At 40.6% G+C, this 21452-nt stretch overlaps 1 protein-coding gene across 2 annotated transcripts in view; it reads left to right on the top strand.

Moving 5' to 3' along the window:
• DPYD (dihydropyrimidine dehydrogenase) overlaps positions 1 to 21452 on the top strand; it is a gene marked incomplete at its 5' end in the record, with an annotated part of 377500 nt that overhangs the window by 335427 nt on the left and 20621 nt on the right. The window contains one exon of one of the 2 annotated variants that reach the window (XM_082483319.1): positions 10115 to 10155. The exons of the other annotated variant lie outside the window; for it this stretch is intronic. Coding sequence (XP_082339445.1) covers positions 10115 to 10155 — 41 coding nt within the window. The remainder of the gene's footprint in view (positions 1 to 10114; positions 10156 to 21452) is intronic. 2 annotated transcript variants of the gene reach the window in all.

Here is a 21452-nt window from a genome sequence, read left to right on the forward strand (position 1 = left end):
ACTTACTATTTTCTGAATAGTTGTGCTCCCATTTGAAATATTCAATATGTGCCAAAAGGCATCTTTCCCAATTGCAGACCAAAAGTCTAATCCAGACTCTTCAGCAGTTTCTCGCTGCCTTTACTGAGCCTTCTTTCAAATGCTGAGCACTCCTGACATTTTGAAATGTCCATTTCAAAAATTTCCCTTTGCAAATTGGAAGCCAGAAGGCTCATTTTAAACCCACAAAGCTCTATGAGCACAAATATATGTTTTCTCTTTAGCTAAAAACGTATCGCGAAGCTGTAAACAACTCGCATGCCATTTACATTAGCATAAATGATATTCTGAAACCTCTAAATTTACCTGTTAAAGCGGGAGCAACAAGAAATCCTTTGGTGACTGTAGCATGAGTGTGCCTCTTGTAATCAACGTTTAGAAAAGAGCACCCAGAAGGAGTGAGCATGGTCTCTCGGAGCTGCCGTTCTGGGTGGTACAGAGCGGGGCTAATAAATGCCTCACGCTCCACAACTCCCTTTCTCTCTTCACAACAGTCATAATCATTCATTTGATAGACTGCAGCCATTTTGTTAGTGATTTTGTCATAGCTTGGGTTTTGACCTTCAGTGCCTGGTCTGTGGGTGGGCTTCTGTGCCTGCTGCTGGATTTTGGACTTAATTACCAGGATAAAGCAGATGGAGGAGAGACTTAGCGTTTACATTTTTCCATAGGACCTAATTTCTTTCTCTGTTGTTTATCACTGAGGTATTTTTGTCTACATAGTGTGAATTGTTTGCAAAGGTATTTATAACAACATTTGAGTGATGAACATGCAGTCTGAAAAGAGCTTGGAAGTCTGCCTCTCTGCCTCCATTTAAAAAAAAAAAAAACATTTCCTTCCCATCCCGTCTGTGTCTTTAGTTGTCTTGTTCCTAAATGGCAGTTTGGGAGGGGATGCCTGTGTGAAGTCACGACCACTGTTTTGACTGTATGAGTGCTGGTTCGTAATTCAGCACGTATTGGGAATATAATTTTAGTGCAGAACTGAGCATTTATTTTGCAGTGGAGTCTTAACACAGTCTATTGTAAGCATCCAACTTAATTGTCCAAGCACCATCCCCAGCTTGTCCATGGAGAGAGGTCTTAATTTATGGTATCTGACTGGCTGAATTGCCCTTAGGAGTCTCCGGGACAAAGAGTGAAGTCCCTGAGCGTAATCATTGAAGTCAGATATCAGGACATTGGAATAGTTGAACATTACACACTCAGAGTGGGACTTCTTTGCCTCCAGATGTGGTTTAAGACCTTACAGGTATCTGAGAGATCTGTGCAGATCTGGATCTTGGAGACCTGTGTTGGGGCAGATGAACCCTTTCTTGCCCAGAAGCTTAGTGTGGCTCAGATGCTGATAGCTTGACAACCAGAAACACGCAGTCAAAAAAGGATGCAGAAAGCTGTTTCCAAAAGCATACATTCTCTCAACAAGGGAGACCATTCCTTCTCCAAAGGGAGCAAAGAGTAAGTGAAATACCGACCAGGCTTACTACTCCTAGGGGTGAGGAGGTCAGACTGAAGGGGTTGAGGCATTCGTCCAAAATGTCATCCAATGCTTTTGAGCTTTTTGAAAGAAAAAAGGTATGCGCAGCCATGTGTATGTGCATGCGTGTGCAAGAAGTGTTTTGTTATGGTTGCATTTCTCAGCTGTTCTGCAAATGTGTCCTGAAATTCCAGCAAGGTTCCCTCTTGCTGGAGTCAAGAGCGCAGGAACGACTAGAGGACTCTAAAAGCTTGGATTCCATAGCTGATGTGACCACCTTGTGTTGTCACTTTACCCAAATACAGTGTCAGCCACAGAGGTGGTCCCTGGAAGTTTGTTTTAGAAACCCATAACTGAGAACCGTGACCTTTAAGCCCATCTAGCTCAGACAAGTAAGCCTCTGCTGTTAGATCCTATCCCAACTGACTGGTGTTCATTTAGAGAGTGGACTTGGATCAGGGTAAGACAAATGGTTCTTGAATAGTACTTAGGTACATTGAATATTTGCTTCCACATCTCTAGTGTAATAAATGTTAGTTCAGTTAAAATTCATTTTGAATTCATTCAAGGCTAGCTTTGTGCATTTAGCCAGGATATACTTATTTGCTGCTGTGAAAGGGACTGTGTCACAACATAACTTGCTTTCAGTTTCGAGCATTGAGAGATTGTACAGTGTTATCAGCCCAACACAAGATAATTCTATAATGCAATTGCAATGAAAACTTGGAGACTCAAGAATTAGATAGGTAGTGGTGGATACATCAAAATCGCAGCTCATAACCATAGTCAACTCTCTCCCTGCCTCAGTCCCATAAGGGTACTTTAATTTTCTTCCTGACTTGCAGCTCATAAACATGCTTCTCTTCACAACACACACCATATGCTGTTGGAAAAGGGCTGTAAAGTTTTATAGATATATTTGAGGGTATTATAAAAGTATAATAAAGTAAAAATAATGCAAAGAAATAGAAATTATTGAACAACTGAATTAAATTATTAGGCTATGATGGTTTTATTGTATGTGGGTTCTACTTGGCTTTTACAGTCATGAAGGGATAGAATTCTTTTTTAAAGTTAAGAAAATTAAGAATTTTGATTTTAACAGTACTTGTAAACATTTGCTTAAACACTTAAATAATTTCAGTACGTTGCTGAACACTACTTAGTTTTAGCTCAATCAGTACAAAACTGATTTCTGATGTTTATCATTTGAAAATGTTTTACTTGGTTTTAGGGAAATATTTCTGGTTCAGAGATGAAAGTTTTTGCTCGTACAATTTGAAATGTTAAGTAATTAAGTAGCATTACAACGAAAGTAATAGTACAACAATGGTGATGACCAGCTTACAGATACTTTAATCTGAAATCAGTTTCAATCCAAAATGTGGCCCGTTTCTCTGGAAACCCAGCAGAGAAAACAACACAGTTGCTCTCAATAGTGCTGCCCTCATTTTCCTGTTTAAAAGTGAATAATATACCAATCATCTCAAAGGTGAAGATGGACAGTAAGAAAGACTGCTGACTTAAGTAGCATAACTTACCTACATTCTCCCAGACAGAAGTTTTTGCAACTCAACAGTTGGGCGTTCCCCTCCAAAATCAGCTGGAGTACTAGACATTTGAACTCTTCCCATGGAAAGAGTCTCTCAGAAGTAGTTGCAAAGAAGTTCAAAATATCTCAGGGCTTTCTCTCCTACAGTGGCTCCGCAGTGGCTGTTCCTGGCTTGCCCTCCATGGCCCTCCTGCCACCCTCTGCCCATCTTGCCCTGTGAGTCCAGGCCCGGGGGATGGTCTGTACAAGCCACCATGAACCCTGCTGTGGTGGAGCCCGGTAACCCTCACAGCCCGGTCCTGACCACTGCGTGTAGTGTGCTGTAGAAGAGGCAGGCTGGCGATGAAAATTTTATGTTGTGGTGTTTGTCTGGGCTTAAGTTCTGGAGGAATTTTTGAAATGTATAGCTTAGTGATCTGTGCTGGAACCAAGCTGCTAGTTGTGAAATGAGCTCAGCCAAAAAGTTCAACTTTGTGCCCCTGACGGCTTTTATATACATAAGAACAGTAAGACTTTAAAAAAGACTGCTGTAAATTTTACTGTGATCTGTTATAGCTGATGGTATCTTAAATTATTCTTCACCCCTTATCGTAGCAATCAGAAACTTCAGATAAAGGTTGAAACCTGCTTTGCTTTGTCTTGCTACAGGGGTACATTCTTTTCCCCAACTTACAAAAACTAAGAAGTCTTTTAAGACGTACAAAGAATACAGCATGAAACACAGAGTGTCTGGATCTGGTTTTCATGGGGGATGCTTGAAAGGCATTAGACTATTTTCCAGGGGAAACTTATGGCACGCTGCTTTAATATAAATTAACAATGAAAGTGGTAAATTAAAATTGCGACATCAATTTCATTTTTCGCTCTGCTTTGCATTTATATGGAAGGATTTATTATTACTGTGATTTACCTTCTACTAAGAGGTAGAAGGAAAAGAGGAAAAAGGAAAGTATGAAGTAGCAGCAGTTGTAATTATCTTCTGGAAGACTTCAGCTTGCAGAAAATGCTGCAGCACGTCTGCTCAAAAACCGCAGTTGCTGTGAGCACACCAGGCCATCCTCCCTCCATTTTCTAGGCTGGATTCCCAGCATTTTCCGACAAAGCTGTAAGGTTCAGCACACACTGAAGGAAAGATCCATCTTCCATCTCAGATGAAGCACTGACCTCCTCTGTGGCCTCCCCTTTTTCTTTTTCTTTTTCTTTTTTTTTTTTTTCCCCAGGCTCCTTGCATATGCTGGCAAAAAGGAGTGTTGGTGGCATAGAAGTCCTAGATGGGCTGTCGTGGCACAGAATAACACCGTCAGTACCAAAGATCCTTTGTATCTTACATGCTAGCTTAAACCCCAGGGGAAGACTATACTTCATGACTCCGTTCACTGCTTGTTCTTGCTGGACTTTCAGCAACGCTCTCTTTTTATAATACTGCCGTGTAAGGTCCCTGCGTTGGCTTAGAGGCACGTCCACAACTGTGGAACAAGCTCCCACAGAACCTAAGACTCAGTTAGTGCCTTTGCCTTTCACCCTGAGAGTAAAAGGCACTTGTCCAACTTTGTCTTCTCTGTGCAGAAGTGTATCTATATTGGTGCTTGCTTTTGTTTTTACAGGAAGGAAATTACTAAAATCTTACCAAAACAAAGCAGCCTGTCCCATACACAAAGAATGAGAATGAGAGAGCAGGTGAGCCGTGCAAGATAGGTGGAGTTCATTAGTTAACAGACACTGCTGGGATATTTTAATGATGACGGTGGCATAAAACCTTTGCAAGGCAAGACAACAATATGAAACAAGTGTCCATTTTATCTCATTTCTTTTGTCTTCTGGAACAGAAACAGAGACACTGAGAGGCAGGCTCAAGAAACCTAATTAAATAGTGAAAGGAAATGAAAATTAGTTCCCGGTTCTGTTGCTCTGACTGATCTTGTGCAAATTCAATTTGTATTATTTTCAGAAAAAAAAGTAAGACGTTATAACCAGAATTCTCAAGGTATTTCTCATTCTTGGAGCGAGGAACTAGGTGTCTGGGCTAGTCTTCAAATATGATCTGTACTCCCACTGTTGTCATTAGGACCTGCCAAGTAGTTGGTGTATCTCAGGTCAGTTTCATTGTTATAAAAAGGCGTCAGTGGACCCCCAACTCTACTCATTTCTGTTGGGGAAATGTTTGAAGACTTTGAAGCAAAGTTTTCCTAAGGAAAAAACAATTGATAGCAAATTATATTAATTAAGCTGAGTTGCCATGGAAGTAATCATCAACACTAACTTTTTAAAGCTGTTATTTCACTTATAAAGGAGAGTTAATTCAAAATATTATAATTTTATGATCTGTCTATACCAGTGTCAGGATTACTGTCACTGATACCAGTTAAAGTGTCAAAAAGAAAACTTTATAGCATCCTGAGGTTGCTTTGCTTCCTAATTAAGACTACATGAGTGTTTTGTAGAGTGTGAAAGGAATCCTGTGTGGTGTAAAGTAGCTGTAGAAGGGAGAAATCAATTATTTTAAGGACATACCTGCTGCAGGAGCTTGCTTTAAGACTAGGTTGAAGATACAGCTATTAGTTTGGCTCATGCCGGAGCACTGTTTATTTTCTTGGCTTTTTAAAGCTGTATTTCTACTTCTCCTATTTTTGCAAAAAAGACAAGAGAGATGTCCTTCAGTGTTAAAAAATGCAGTGATATCTGTGATAAATAACTCCACACTAGGACATGCTTTTCATGGTTATGCATTAAGCTTTGTAACTCTAGTTCCAGAAAGTCCCCAGTGACGGAGAATAGCGTTTATTGAAACTAGTTGGATGTTACAGTGTTTTTCTTCATTCTGCCTGGGCACTGACATCAGAAGTGACTAGATTCCTATAGGCACCTAACTTCAGAAAGGAGAGAGATGTCTGTACTTTCAAATTAAATGTGCCCGGGAATATTCCTAGGTGCTTAGGCCAGCTGGCACCGAGCAGCCTGTGCCGATGATCAGAAGCTGTTAGGCTCCAAAGCAGGTTGACTGCAGGCACGCTGCCTGCTGGGAACGGCTCCTGGAGCATGCCGACTTCCAAAGCCTCTCCAGGAATTGCATGGGACACTGATAGTCAGCACAGGCCAAAAGTGGGCAAGAGAATGTTGTAACGCTTTGTTAGGATAGATGACAAGATCCTTGTGCCCAGGAACATTCCCAGACACTGATTTACTCCTGTGGATATAGACTGAGTGTCTTGCAAAAGACTCAAAAAAAGAAAAAAAAAAGAAAAAAAAAAAAGAAAAAGAAACGGTTATGGTAAGAGTAGCCATAAAAGATGGACAGATGGACATAAAAATGAGCTATATTGGATGTTAGTGAAAAATTGCACTGAAAAAGGAACTTTCATGGCCTGAGGCTCCAAAATCGAGAAAACTGGTGAGAATATTTAGAAACACTCCAGAAATATCTTCTATCTAAAATAAATAGTATGTAATGTAATTTAATATAAAGGTGTGACTAATATACATATTTATGTATGGTGTGACTAATATATGTGTGTATATATGTAATATCCAAGTATGGACAGTCTAGAAAAATAATAGCTCACTGTCTTTCCAAATGTTATAAAACAGCTGTGAGTTCTGCGAGTTCTTTGCATCCTGATGGATGAATTCAGTTTGCAGGTGGGACAAAGTTGCAGTGTTTCAAAGGAGAGCACTCAGAAGCTACGTTTACATTAAGCAGTAGTGCAGACGAATAGGCCAAATAGGTGCGGAGCTGCAGAATGAAGTGTTTGATGCTGCAGACTGGTGCCCACACAATATGCATTTCAGGGGTTTTTACTGCGTTCTAGCTGTAGTCTGGTCTCATGGGCTAAATGCGCATTAGCAGCTGGAGCTCGTTTTAGGTGCACCCCTGGAGCACACATTCAGGTTTCATTTCATCCAAACTAAAATCCAGTTTGTGCTCTCTGAGACTGCTGTGCCGTGAGAACCAAAGTGCAGTATGTGGGGATAATCAGGAGATTCACTTCAAAGGTGTGCTCCTGATCTAAACTGAAACACTAATGTAGAGGCGCCTGGAGAGCTCATGTAGCAGCATTACAGCAATGCAGAGCTAATGTGCACAATTAGTGAGCAAGCCAAGGCCAGCCATCAGCGGAGCAGAGACAGAAGCCGTTAACCACTCAGGAAAGAAAATGTTTGCGTAGACAAGGAAAAATTTTGTGCAAACATAAATGCATTAGCACAAAGCAGAGGAGAAAAATCTACTGGTAATTGTCTCACATGTGGGATTCTTTGCATTGGCAAGAAAATTGTTTTGCCGAAGCTTGCTTACAATAGCAAAAAGAAAAAATGCACCACATCAGGAAAACAAACTGACTCAGAAAATGTAATTTTGCACATATCTGGCTTTGATGCACTACACAAGAGCAAAAATAAACTTTTGGTGCCGTTTGCACAAGCATGAACTTTAAACTAAGAGCGGCAGCACAAAAGCAGAGAAGAGGTTGAATGCCAGCTGGATAGTGGAACATCAGTAAATGCTAGATAGCAGAGACTTTGTTGGCGTTTCGTGAGAATCTAAAACTGCTGACAAGAACATACAGCATAATATTACACAATAGAACAATCCAAATACCAGCAGGACAATGTAAATTACCAGGAAAAATTGAACGAATTAAAATACCAGGAAATACAGATAACACGCAAATACTGTGCTTTTAACTACATCAAATGAATGAATGAAGCATGTGACTAAACTGGGGCAAAAAATTCATAAAAGTTCTATACAAAAAGTCAGAAAAGTTAGCTTGAACAGGTAGTAAGCCGTAAGACCCCTGTAGCAAAGTATCTACGTGGTGTTTTAAATGTCTGGGATGTCTTCTAGGCAGACGAGAGCTGGAAATGGATACGGCGATGCAGCCAGGAGAGCATTTGCTTAATAGAATGTCCTCTGCATTCAGAGAAGAAGCATTAAGGCAAGTGAAAGTAGGGCGGGCATAAGTCTCATTGCTGAGGTTTTCCAGTGCCACAGGTCAGATGGGCAGCAAGCCAGCTGTAGAGAAGATGGGAAGCTGTACATATGCATAGTCTTTTAGCAATTTAACAAGGCATTACACAGACCCTGCAGGTGGTAATATGCTTTCCATCTTAAAAACTAAAAGTATTTTCAGTTTCTGATGCAATACTCATATAATATATTAGATATAATTATTAAAGAAAGTAAGTAAGTACCTTTTGAGCATCCATTAGGGTGGGAACAGGTGGAAGAAAATGCAATTTGAGATCAAACCTGTGGTAGAAGAATGCCAACAGTATCAGCAAGAAGAACTAACAGGGCTGGCTGGGATTGCTGCCATAGCTGTATAGATGCAGAAAGAGAACAGCAAAAGCTGTAGCTGATCATGATTACATTCTCATCTATCTGCTTGAAATGACCAAGGCAATAAATCTGAAATGAAATAAAATGAGATGAAATTGCATTTGACTCCTGGAGCACTGGGATAATTGCTGACCTCCCAAAGGCTATTACCCAGCTCCTAAAAAGTAAAAACCATGCAGGATAGACCCGCACCTGAAAATGGGTAACTCAGTTTGAAGATTAGTGGGATTCATAAACCATCTCACAATACTTTTCCATGCTTTTCAGATCTGTACAGTCTCCTGAGGTGATTACTAAACAAAACCATACTATGAATACAACTGCTGCAATTCGCTGGAGTCTTCTCATATATAAAGGAGCTGTACAAAATATGCCACAGTGCAACGTTGCAGCATGTAAATGCTGAGGCCATTATATTGCACAAGGCAGGATGGGGGAGGCGCTGCTCTTTGTGTGATGAAAATATAGAACACAGCTCCTCCAAAACGGCTTCTACATCCACCAGCAGAGTGTAGGAGCGGCCCAGCTGGGACATACTGGAGTAATGTGTGCAAGCGAATACTTCAACCCTTATGTTTTAAGGGCAGGAAACTATACAAATAAAAAGTGACCATCAATTATTAGAAAGCATTTTATAAAGCCAGAACCAGCACCCGTCAGTAACGGGTGCAGCAAGGGAATGCTGCTAAATCTGCAGTGATGTGCATTGCTCGACACCTGGAAAGGGATTGAGACGTACATCCCCGACTTCTTATCGAGGCTGCTTGTCCTGGTTTGAAGTAAAACAGGACCAGTTTTGTTCAGCAACTTTGCTTCTTAGCTGGGCCTCTTCTAACTACTGAAATTAACTGCATCTTTTGGAAACACCTGTTCGCTCTCAGAGTGATAAGACCTATGTTATAGTCGATGCCCAGGCATGATGTGCAGAGAGGCTCTTGCTTATACTTATTGCTATAACACCCAAGGGCAGCTAACCTTGTTATTTGCCCCGATGGAGGGTCAGAAGCAGAAAAGTCTAGAGGGGTCCCACCTGCAGGGAGGAGCGGACAGGACAGGTCACCCAAAACTTAACAATGGGGTATTCCATCCCATCTGCCTCATGCTCAGTATAAAAGCTGAGGGATCAAAGGGTCAGCCTCTTTCTTCAATGGCCGGCATCTGAGGAGGACTGTCTGTCTGCCTTTGATCCCAATCCAGAATCCAGATTTGGAATCCAGTTCCAGTCCATCACTGAGTCCAGTCTGGGACTTCCCCAGTGCCAGCCGGTGATGTGATCGTCATCCTGAGAGCTTGATATAGTTTTGTATATATTTCATTATTTTCTTTTTATTTTATTATTAATATTTCTTTGAAGTAGTTTAGTTCCTTCTAAACTCTTAAGTCTCTTTTTCCCTCCTCTGCCCCCTTCTTTGAAGATAGGTGGGGGGGAGCATCTGTCGGTCCCATCTGGGGTGCCCCACATCCCCAGTGGCCAGTTTGGCCTAAACCACGACACTGCTGTACGCAAAAATAGGACAACTGAGCAAGAATATCAGATTCTCAAAATAACAGCAATAAAGAAAATGAGGAGATTCAATGTAAGTATTATTTAAGGCCTATTTGTCAGTTTGAGGCAGGGGCTACAAAAGAACCTCAAAGGAGTTTGAACAAGGCAAAAATTTAGTGTCAGCTCATGCCCGTTGATCTTTCACATTGGCTGTATGAGCAGGGAGAAGTCCCATGATGTCCTGGAGTACTGCAACCCCACAGGTAAGTGTCACTGTACAACACATGTTCAAGTTACAGCACCCAGATCACTGAGCAGAAATGCCATTGGGTGCCTGTCAAAGCTCTTCTGGGACAGAATCCTCCGTTCAAAAGGATGACAGTGTACTGGGGAGCATCAGGCTGTGCAAGTAGTTGTATTTCCCCTGGAGAAACATAGGCCTAACAGAAAGGAGAGACATAAAAACTCATTTCATTCTTAATAGACTTTGAGGAAAAGTAGAGCAAAAGACTTGATTTCAAACAACGAATCTCAAAACCTAACCTTTCCTATATTAGTCAGACTTCTGTGGCTTGACAGTTATTTTGCAGCAATCACTGCAGATGGCGTGATCAGGATTGGGCACTCTGGCAGCCCCACCACCAAACTGTGCTTGGAGACAGTGGAGCCAGGGCTATTTCTTGTTCACTCATGCAAATAACCTGGGAATAAAAATCTAGTCCACTTCTGTCGTGGATGGAGTGATGCACTTCACTCATAAGAGAGAAGCAGCAATATATTCATTGATATAAAACAATGATTTAACAAAGTTGATAGTAGATGCAACAGTGTTTTAACAAGATTTGATGGCAAGGTACACTTGGTTATTTACTGCATAGAGGATGAGGTCAAACAGAACTGTCAGGGAGACCCTCCCATCGAGTCAAGGTTTCAGAAAGGACCCCTTTGCTTTCTAACCTCTTTCTCAGAGAGGAGTCTAGGTGCGGCGGGATCCAGTCTAGTCCCAGACTTGGTCAATGGCTTATGTCTCAAGGATTACATGTTCACGATCAATCCTTTATATCACTTAGCTAAGAATTTCCAAGTTCAGCATACTATAAACCACTTACCGAGGATCTCTTGTGGCAATGCCTCTCTTAACCCTGAGGACTAATCTCGAGCGGCATCCCTACTCAAGGGGAGATCCTGGCATGCAGCCCACTGCCATTCGGGAGAGCTCCAAAGGCTCTTGGACTGTTCGGTATTTATGGGGTAAGATGATATGACTTATAGTTGTATTTGCATATTGACCAGTATTTGCATATTACCAGTATTGTGCTGAGGTGGGCGCATTGCTCAAGTTAACCCTTGGCTATTGTGTTGTTATCTGTCTCCCTAAGACCACCTTTGAGCCCTGGATGCCGCCATCATGACTAGATGCACCCATTATGACCACCACGGGTGGTTATTGCTTGGGCAGAGTTACAGGAGATGAAGATCAGGTTGGCACCTGGGGAGGGGGGCATCACACTGTCATAACTTCTCATCATGGCTATCACTACCATCATCTTGCAGCAAGTCGAATGGCAAAACTGAGTCAAGAACTGAAACTGCAATTTTTTTTTATAAAAGCAAAGAGGAAGACATCCTTCAGTGGAAAAATGGCTCTTACAGAAGGCACTTGCAGTAGCCTGGTTGCCATACCGATGTCAGGACGTGCATATACCTCAGTGTCTGCTGTCTCAGGAAGCATTATGGCTGGCAATCGGGAAAGGAATAACAAAAAGAAAACAAATCAAAGGGCAATACCATGATCAGCAAGCTAACAACCACCAAGAAATATGACCCAGGACTCTGCCAAGATCAAACCTTTTCCTCAAGATAAATCATGAATTTGAGTGCAAGCCACCCACATTGACAAGACCCTGTAATTTGTCTAAAGCAGGAGTGAGTGAGTGCATTTTCTAGTCTCACCCCAAATGTCTGCATCACATGAGCAGGAGGCAAAGATATGGATAAGGAGGCACTTTTTTCACCAGGGCTTGGTCAGTGGGACAGAATACAAGCTGATGAACATGCCATTGACAAACGTTGTTGCTGACTTGTTAAACTCCACACCACTGCAGCAGCTGGGTGACAGGCAGTCTCTTTGCAGAAAATGCCCGCTCAAGCTTTGTGCTGCTTGCAAGTTCAATTTTGGGCAGTATTAAAGGTGACAGAATAATCCTCCTAACCCAAGTTGCCAAGAAAGTTGAGTTAGAATTTTTTTTTTCAGTAATAATTACTAAGTTTTGTATGTGCTGTTTCCCAGGTTAAGGATGGAGAGCAGTTATAGTCATGTTTAATAATGCCATCTCAGCTAAATGTAACTGAGGGATGTCACCACAATGAGCTTGCTTGTTCCTGCGTAAACACATTTATGTTTAGGAAATTCGGAGAACTCTGCTTCAAAAGAAGTGACTGAAAGAAAATAATTCATCTGGAAGGATTAAAGGCTGGAGTGAGGTGCGCTCTCTTGCTTCTGAGGTCTGAGCACAGAAAAATGTTTGCCTAAGCCTGCCGAAAGCCTGAAAGGGTGGCTGAGGGGCACGAGCCGCTCCATCACTCAAGTTACTGGCAGAGCAGGCAGCAGCCCAAGGGCAGCACAGGGGTAGTGGGGGACTTGAGGGGGTGCTGCTGCTGCCTGGGAGAGCCCCACCGTTCGTCACTGCTGCTCCCTGTCACAGCCTTGCCCCTTCTCTTTCCCCCTGCCTGCTGAGGGAGCGCTCCGGCTCCGCACCAAGCGTTTCCAGCAGCCATGGGGCACGGGAGGGCAACCCTGGTCTATCTCCAGCGAAATCAAGTGCTGCTCAAATGCTTCACAGCTGTGGGCTGGCTTTGTGCCACGGTTATCCGTGAAGCCCATGTAGCTGAGCAGCATTTTGCCACCCTGCCTCATCTCCCTGCCCGCCCAGCTCCAGGTGCACACCCGACAGGAGGCAGTTTGTCCTGCTGTGGTGTCATGGCTCGTCAAAGCCGTCTGCACACAGAAAGAATGGATATTTGGGAACAGACTTACTGCTCGTGCAGGACCACTCACTGCATCTTCTCTGGAGGCAAGAAATGTTCTCAGCCTCCCTGAGGAGAAGCAGCAAATCTCTCCTGTGTGGTGACTTCTCCTGCCTTTGTAAGCCACTCAGACCAGAGCTCTCCTAGGAGCTTTATCCATCAGAATACACAGCACCTCTGTAAAATATTGAGAAAAAGAAGACAGACAGACCACATGGATTATCTATAATAATATAAATTATGTCATCTGTGACCTTTATAGCAGCAGCACTGTTGTAGACAGCATTAATGTAGAGAAGCTGCACTAAGCAAAAAATGTTTCCCGTTCTGTCTTATGGTTGAAATAGCTATAGATGATTTTTTTTTTTGAGCTGTAGATTGAATCACTATAAATATCTGGCATAACTTTAACAGGATGAATTATGTCAAGAAATAAAAACAGTTTTGCTTTTACAATTTAAATGAGGATGAGATTTTAAAATATGGCAGGTTTTCAAGTAGCGGAGCTCTGTAGGGCTTGCGTGATCACTCATTCGTGAAGAGGTATGTTATCTGGAACTATCTGGGTGCTGAAGACATGACAGTTTTTTTCAAACAACGCAAAAGAGGCGTTGTTTGAACAGAGCACCGTGGGCTCCGTTTTATCTTTCAATGGGCACTGGTAACTCCTGTGATGAAGTGAGGTGGAACCATGTGTGCATGTCCAAGAAGAGTGGGTTGGTTGTGGTCAGCCAGTGAGACACGGTCTCAGTTTCCCTAGTCGCTGCACAGAGGCTTAATCTCGGTCAGTGTAACTACTTGCATGTTTAAAGGTCAGCCATGCATAAAAGCTTCTAGGATCAGGAAAGGAGTTTCTTTGCAAGTATAAATTATAGTTTGTTGTGCCATACCAGTCCTTTTGACCTGCAAAACAGCGTAGTGAGTACACTGTGCAAAGTGATATGAAAAAGAAAGGTTTATGTATCTCCGTTGTTTATTTGTAAGAAGCACATAACCAGTGAAAAAGTGGATGGCCTGCTGAAGCGATATGTGATTGTGGTTATATTTAATAGCAGAGGGCAAGCTGAATGCATATACTCGCAAGCCTAACTGTGCATACAAATCAGCAAAGTCCTGTAGTAACAAGATGATCAGAACGCATTTGAAAACTATTACAGTAATTTAAACCAAGATAGTTGTTAAAAATACAGCGATGTATGTCTGTGATCTGTATTCCTAATGATTTGCATGTTACATTTTTAAAAATCAAATTCTTCCTCTGACTTGAGTGAAAATTTAATGAAATTAGCATTTTAGAATATATGACCATTGTAATGTCATTTTCAGAATATAACAATACTTTAGATATTATACTTTAGCTGTTATAAAGACAGATAAATATGCAAGAGAGGCACTGTGGGGGACTTGGAAGGTTGGTTCTAATGAGCACTTTTCCATTTGTCTATATTAGGTTTTTATATAGCATCTATTACTTTGGTACCTACGCATTGATATCTCCTCACTGCTTGATGGTGATACAGGAAGCATTTGTATCAGTTTAGTGAATGTATCACTTTTGTAATGCATTATTGATATTTTATTCATAAGTTTGATATAATATTAATTTTAAATAGTTTAGCAATCACTTATTTCTTTTTAGATCTGTTTAAAAGTTTTTATAACTTCAAATGATCACAATTCTCCATCATCACTTTCTTTCAATGGACCATTCTAGTTTTACCATCTGTCTATATTCTCATGTTTTTTTTAATGTCATGTTATGTGTTGATTTGTCACATTTTCAAAACTGTGGGAAGGCCTTAATCAAACCAGAATCCCCAAACTCTTCATAGGAATGCATTCAGCATTTTCTCATCCTACCTCTCGCCAACTGAAGTGGAATTTTACTATCTAGGGTGGAAGCACTTACTGTTAATGCCAGAACTATTTGTTCTGACTCTTAGCATGAAATTTAGTGAGTTTAGATTATTGAGGTGATGATAAAAATCATTGTATTATTGAGTTTGAAGATTCTAAAAGGCAGTGGTAGGTTCCTTGGTCATAACTGCAAGAGTTGACTAAAGCTCATTTGTCTGCACTGAATACTTTACATTTAAATTAGGATTGTGTGAAGTAGAGATGGAAGGATTACTGTGTGCGAGAGATGAATGAGGGAAAACATTGTAGTCTGTGCAGAAGGAGGATAAGTACTGTAGTTCATCTGCCATAAGAGATGGATTACGATGAATCTGAAGTGGAAGAAGGTTTGCTTAGAAATTATTAGCAATGGTTTGCATTTAAGTAATCTATTAGTGCAATAATATATGTATAGTTATGTGATGTGTAATCTACCAGGGGAAAGCAGAGTTTATTTCTAGATATATTGAAATTATATGCTGTTTACAGTGTAAGCAAGTTGGTAATAAATCTAGAGCTTCCATGCAAAAAATACATTAAAAAAAAAAAAGGCAGGATAAACAAAAATCAAAACAAAACCAAACCAAAAATCTGCAAAGGTACCAGCAGATGGAAAAAGTATATGCTCTTACCACTTGTGCAAGGTTTAACTGTTAGCAAAGTATTTGATAGGTAAATTTGCAGCTAAAAAACATATAGCAATGGTGAAAATGCACTTTTCTTTGCACACAGTGGCAGCAGTGGTTATTTTACTGAATGTACTCAAAGCCTCATAGAATGGCTCTCAATTATTTTTTTTTTTCCAGAGACTGGAAGAGATGGTTGCTGGTTGCCCTTTCTTCCTAGTCTCCCATTCCCCTGAGAGCACAAATTTGATGGGCCTGACCAATTAGAACGTATGTTTTTTTATATGGCCATGGTACATACATAGACTTTCTATGTCTGAGTACTGGTGGTGTCTAGAGCTGTATTTCCACCGGGGAGATGCTGGAAGGGAGTGTGGGAGAGCTAAGGAGGATGTAGATGATGTGCATTTCACCTCTTCCTGCCCACAGGGTGTATTTGCACTTGGGCTGCGTGGTAGTGTCAGGTTCTTGGAGGAGCTTTTGAACAGGTTCACATAGGTCATGTTTAAATGCAGCTTCACGGGGCTTCACAGTTCTAGAAACAGGGCTAGGCTGCTCCTGGTACCTGACCCAGCTCATTTAGCTCAAGTGGAATTAGCAAATTCAGTTTAATACAACTCCGCTCCCCTTGCTGGTTCAGCTGCATCTATGATTGACAGGTCAGTTGGTAACCACTAATGTAGCCATAGCAGCAAGGATATTTGTGCTTATCATAGTTGTAAGAAAAGACTTATTTTTCCCTTTTAATAGTCTAGCTAACACCTCTGAAACTTCTTTGAAAGGACCTAGGAAACAGGCAGTCATTTGGTACTGCTCCAGTTCGATCTCCACAGTACATGTACCCCCAGAAAAGGATGCTTAAATCCAAAGAAACAGATGATTCTAGGGTTGTTCTGAAAAACTCGCTTACCAGTCAGCTTGGAGGAAAAGGTGCATAAAAGTATCTAGCAATGGCATTTTTTCATATGATCAGGTAACGTAGAACATTAATATGATAAGCGCGTAAGCTGTATGTGTGGATATTTATACACTATGGTATATAGATACACATGAAAATGTGAATACAGGACTGATGTATTTTTACTTCTGTACCAGTAAATGTACAAAAACTTGTTTGCACAAAGTTTTTTCCCAATACTAAGGCTCTACTGATACTGATCTACATTTCCTAAATGCATTTGAATAGTTATATTTGCTTGCCTGTCAGCTATTTGTTAATAGCCATTCTGCTGACATCTTTGTTACGCTGCTGCTTAGCTGACAGAATTTCATCTGCATAAATGGTGGAAAGTCCTTTCCTCACATGTCCAACAAACTGGAGACAAAGTGCCTGCCAATGTTTTAATTTCTTTTGCATGTTCTGGTTAGAGAGTGAGAAGAATGCTTTCACTCCACAGTGTCATGAATATGGTAATCTATGGAAATCACAGAAAGCAGGTACTTAAGTTAAGCACATACTGTACTACAGGAATCCCTGATGAATTCAAGTCTCTTCTGTTTAGAGAAGATGTTGTTGTCTATTAAGTGACAGACTGCCAGATGTTCATGAAGTAGCATGGTAATGTGTATCGGTATCTTCTTTTCTTCACCCCAGAAGGTAACATTTTCTTTATCATCTATGTCATCCTGGCTTTTGATTGTAAACGTCTAAGCTTGCTTCAAATATTAACTCCTTTTTGTTTTATTGATGAATATTTCATGACTTCAGTACATTTGTAGAATGTAAGTTTTTGCTGCACTATAGTAAGCCTATAATCCTAAAATCTTTTCCTTCACTTGGTATATATAAGCTACTAAAAACCAAACATTTGAGGTAGAACATGAAGAATAATTTGTTCGTGATTCTGAGCTAGTAGAGAAAATTTTGGCAGTCTTAGAAAAATGATGAAAGAAGAAATAATTGTTATTTTAAATAATGGTTTTATCTGCACGCTCAAGCATGGTACCATACATCTCATGGTGAGGTCACAGCACTATGTTTTCCTAGAACACACATTAATGTTCCGTTTAGTCTCAGAATTACTGCAGGGCGGGGGGTTAGCTCACCCGCTTTAAATAATCATGTTCTAAAGAGGGGGCAGAATAGTTGAGTAACTAAATGCAATGGTATATACACACGCAGTGTGGGGAGCAGAGGTTACAGGAACAAGTATATGTGCAGTAATTACAGATTATTGAGACAGCACTGTTTATGAAGCAAATAAAAGTTCCAAGAAAAAAAATAAAAATAACTGAAAGGCAGAGTTGATTTTTTGCTGAAGCATTGTTGTGTTCTGTCCTTTACTTTGAAGTCATTTCCACACCATTAAGGGCGGTGATGACAGTAATGTCTCAGCTCTAAGAAACGAAGCAGTGAGAATGTGTGAACCCTTTAATACAAGGGACAAATACTCTGCAGCTTCTTGCTGACATAACTACAGCAGCTTTAGGGGCTTTAACAACTGGTGTTGGCCCAAAAAACTCTATCAGCTGGAGTCTGACAGAATGAAGTATCCCCTCCTCTGCAAGGCACGCCGCCTGCCTGCGTGCCATGGGGAGGACTCTTGCAGGATTCCCTGCTGGAGGTCTTGACGTGAACCCTGCTGGCATCTGGATGACTCCTTCGTGCCACAGGCCCGTACCATGCAGTGGATGGGAAGGGCCCCTATGTTAGCATTGCCAGACTGAGGCAGAGAAGAGCAGCTATTTAAGAGAATTTAGCTTTGAATGTCTGAAAGAGTAAGAACGTTAAAAGAATACGAATTAGCAGCTTCACTTTCTTCATTGCCATACATACTTAGTTTTCATTAGTTAAGCAGTTTACCCAATTAGTGGGGAAAGCTCGTGCAAAATATTCTCTCCATATATCCATGAATATGAATATGTGTGTTATCAGAGGAACAGAATTCAGCTTTTGGCTTTATTGTTGGGTTGTTGTGGTTTTGGTTTTTTTTTTTTCTCTGAAGGAGAACAAGCTACCTTGACATTGTGACAAGATTTTGTTGTTGTTCCTGTTGCTGTTCTTTGGTACTGGGACTTTGTGTTTTCTTCCTTTCTGGAAATGTTGGAGTCATGTTTCATTGTATTCTCTGAGAACAAGGAAAAAAGCGGATACCACTTCAGGAAACTTTAGTAATCTTTTTTTTTTTTCTTTTTTTTTGTAAAGTTGCAAGAGGGTGGAGGCAGAACACTGAGTGGAAAGTGTTGCGCAGTGTAAAGTATGGTCAAAGACACGTGTATGTGCAGCTTGTAATACGGATTCTAGATAAGTGCAGCCATTTTGAATAGATTAGACTTTAGAAAAAATAAACTTGAAGGATTCAGAAGCAACTGGAAAAATCATTAAAATTAAAACTGCTTTCTCTGGAAAACTTTATACATCAAATACAGAAAGTTTTCCACATGAACAAATGGGGGTCAAACATTACTAAAACCTTTGTGCTGAGGGCATATAAAATGACCCATACAAACCTGATTTAAATTCTTGTAGCTCTTGGGTGAGGGCAGCTGTCTACCTTACTTAAATGTTAATGTTTCCCTTATCTGATTGCCTTTCTTTACCATGCTCCAACTTTCAGGGGTCCTGCTTCACCTATTACCCTCTTCAAAGCTATTCATTCTTGTCTGCAATCTTCATAGCTTTGACTGTGTCTGAGGTAGTCACTTGGCTGTGTAGCCTCCCAAACCGTTTCATTCTTGGCTTTTACTCGCCCAGCTGCTTGTCCCCCTAGTTCTCTGAAGCCAACAATAAACCTTCCCAGATGTAGTCCTGCCAAGGCGGCAAAGGGCTGAAGCCCAGCTTTTCTGTGTGTTTACAGAAGAGTGGTATTTGGGGAGGATGGCTAAACCAACTACAGATCAACTCTTCTTCATAGGGAGGGAGTAGTCAGCATAGATTTATGAAGGGAGAACCACGTTTGACCAACTCAGTAGCCTACTACAATGAGATGAATGGTTTGGTAGATGAGAGGAGAGCAGTAGGTGTTATCTTTAGCAAGGCTTTCAACACTGTCTCCCATAGTATGCTCATAGACAGACTGGTGAAACCTGCTGTAGCTGACCCTGCTTTAAGCAGCGGGTTGGACTGGATGGTCTCAAGACATCCCTTCCAATCAGAACCACTCTGTGATTCTGTGACTGTAATTGACCACCTGTGTCCTTTCCAGTCTTTTAGAGAATTTGTATTTTCTCCTCCTTTCTTCTCTCCTTCTCTGAGGGAAAGCTGTTGGTTAAGTCATTTCAGAGAAAGATCTGTTTAGAAAAACAAGCCACAGAGAAGGAAGATTAAGAGCCACCTCGTTTCTGATTTCTAAAACAAACTGGTGTTTTAGAACACACTAGTGTTTGCCACTACATGGCAGAGTTTTGGTGTGACAATTATCCATCCATTTGCATAGCTACAGAGTGTGTGGGCCTTTGTTTGGTGCATCTTTACTGCAACCAGTATAGAATATTTCAGTAGAGCAATTTGAACACCCTTTGGACAATTCAGTTTGTCAGACATTTTTCAGTCTTTATTCTTGTTCTTATCTAGTTTTCCTATGTGCAAGCAGAAAAATCTACACTTGAAAAATGTAAAGTATGTGAAATAAGACAATTTGGCTTCAGTTCTGCTTCTAGATTTATGAGGGACATCACTGTGTCACTTAAAATTGTTTACATGTTGAAAATGCACAAGAGGAATTTAGAGAATGAATGCATATGCATCTTCATACCTCAACTGGAGGCAACACTCAAGTATAAAAGAAATTGGATAATGACATTACATTGAATATGGGAAATTTTTCAGACATGAGGGAAACAGTATTTTTGAGATGTGTTGCCTCATAACTAATATATTGCTACCCCAAATTTCCATGAACCAGTGATCCTTAGAATTGCTTATGTAAGTTCTTCCTTTACCTTATGACCTGAAAATAATTTTTATGAAAATTACTATTTTCCAGTGTTTTTTCTGATGCCCCAACTCATTAGCATATACCAGCAGGATATACTTCAGATCCCCTAGAGTACTGTAGGAGATTGTTGCTTAGTTTTGGTTTATGATGATACCTAGCCATGCCAGCTGAAATCTGGGTCTTCTAACAGTAGACAGCATCCAGCCCCTTAGTAGGAAACAGCTCCCAAATAAGCAACCATGCCTACATCTTGGAGACATATATGGACTTTCCCAGGTTAAGGAGCAGATCAGTTTCAAAGTCTGTGTGGTCTGACACGTATTGCACTGCCCTGTTCACCAGCCTGTTCCACCAGTTAGGCTACTTGCTGGTGTGCCCTTAAAAACTGCAGCAATCTGAAGTGGAGGATTCTCTCTACTTTTTACCATTAGGAAACAAGCACCTTTTTTAGTTCATAATATGCTCAATTACCTTTAGATTGATCCATGAATAAATTATAATCAAAACAGACTTACTCACCTTAAAGCTCTCTCGGCTTAAGGTTTCATTGTTGATTCATTATGTTGTCAGTTCTCTATTGGCAGGGTAATGCTTTTTTATATCTGGATAGAGACAGTTTTAGTGGAAGATACTGTTATCTTTAAATGAGTAGGATTTAGCTTTTCTGGTAAGAACAAATTCATCAATGATGAATCCCTGGAGAAACTACTGAAACAAAAATCACAATGTTGCTGGAGATTTATACAGTTCATCAGTTAAAAGACAGCTTTTGGACATCTTGGGCGGGCGAGGATTTTGATTTTTCCTTTCTTTCTGTAAAATACTCCAGCACAATATTTCAAGCTTCCAGTTTTGTGATAATGCAATTATAAACAATGAAATAATACCACTTAATATATTTATTTTTGCTCCTTTCCTGATGTTATCCCTCCAATAGAAACACATTGAATTACGGCTATATAGAGACAGATGGATACAAGTAATGCAGCTATAGAACATTACTGATACAGATATGTAAGTAGACAAGAATTATCTAATTACTCTGCTCGTTGCAATCTTCTAAGCACTTGATATGATCCACATATTCACATTAATTTTTTTTTTCTAGGCAGATGTTGGTATGACAAAGATATC

Source organism: Vanellus vanellus, assembly GCF_965231255.1.
Source record: "Vanellus vanellus genome assembly, chromosome: 5".
NCBI classification, from domain to species: Eukaryota; Metazoa; Chordata; class Aves; order Charadriiformes; family Charadriidae; genus Vanellus; species Vanellus vanellus.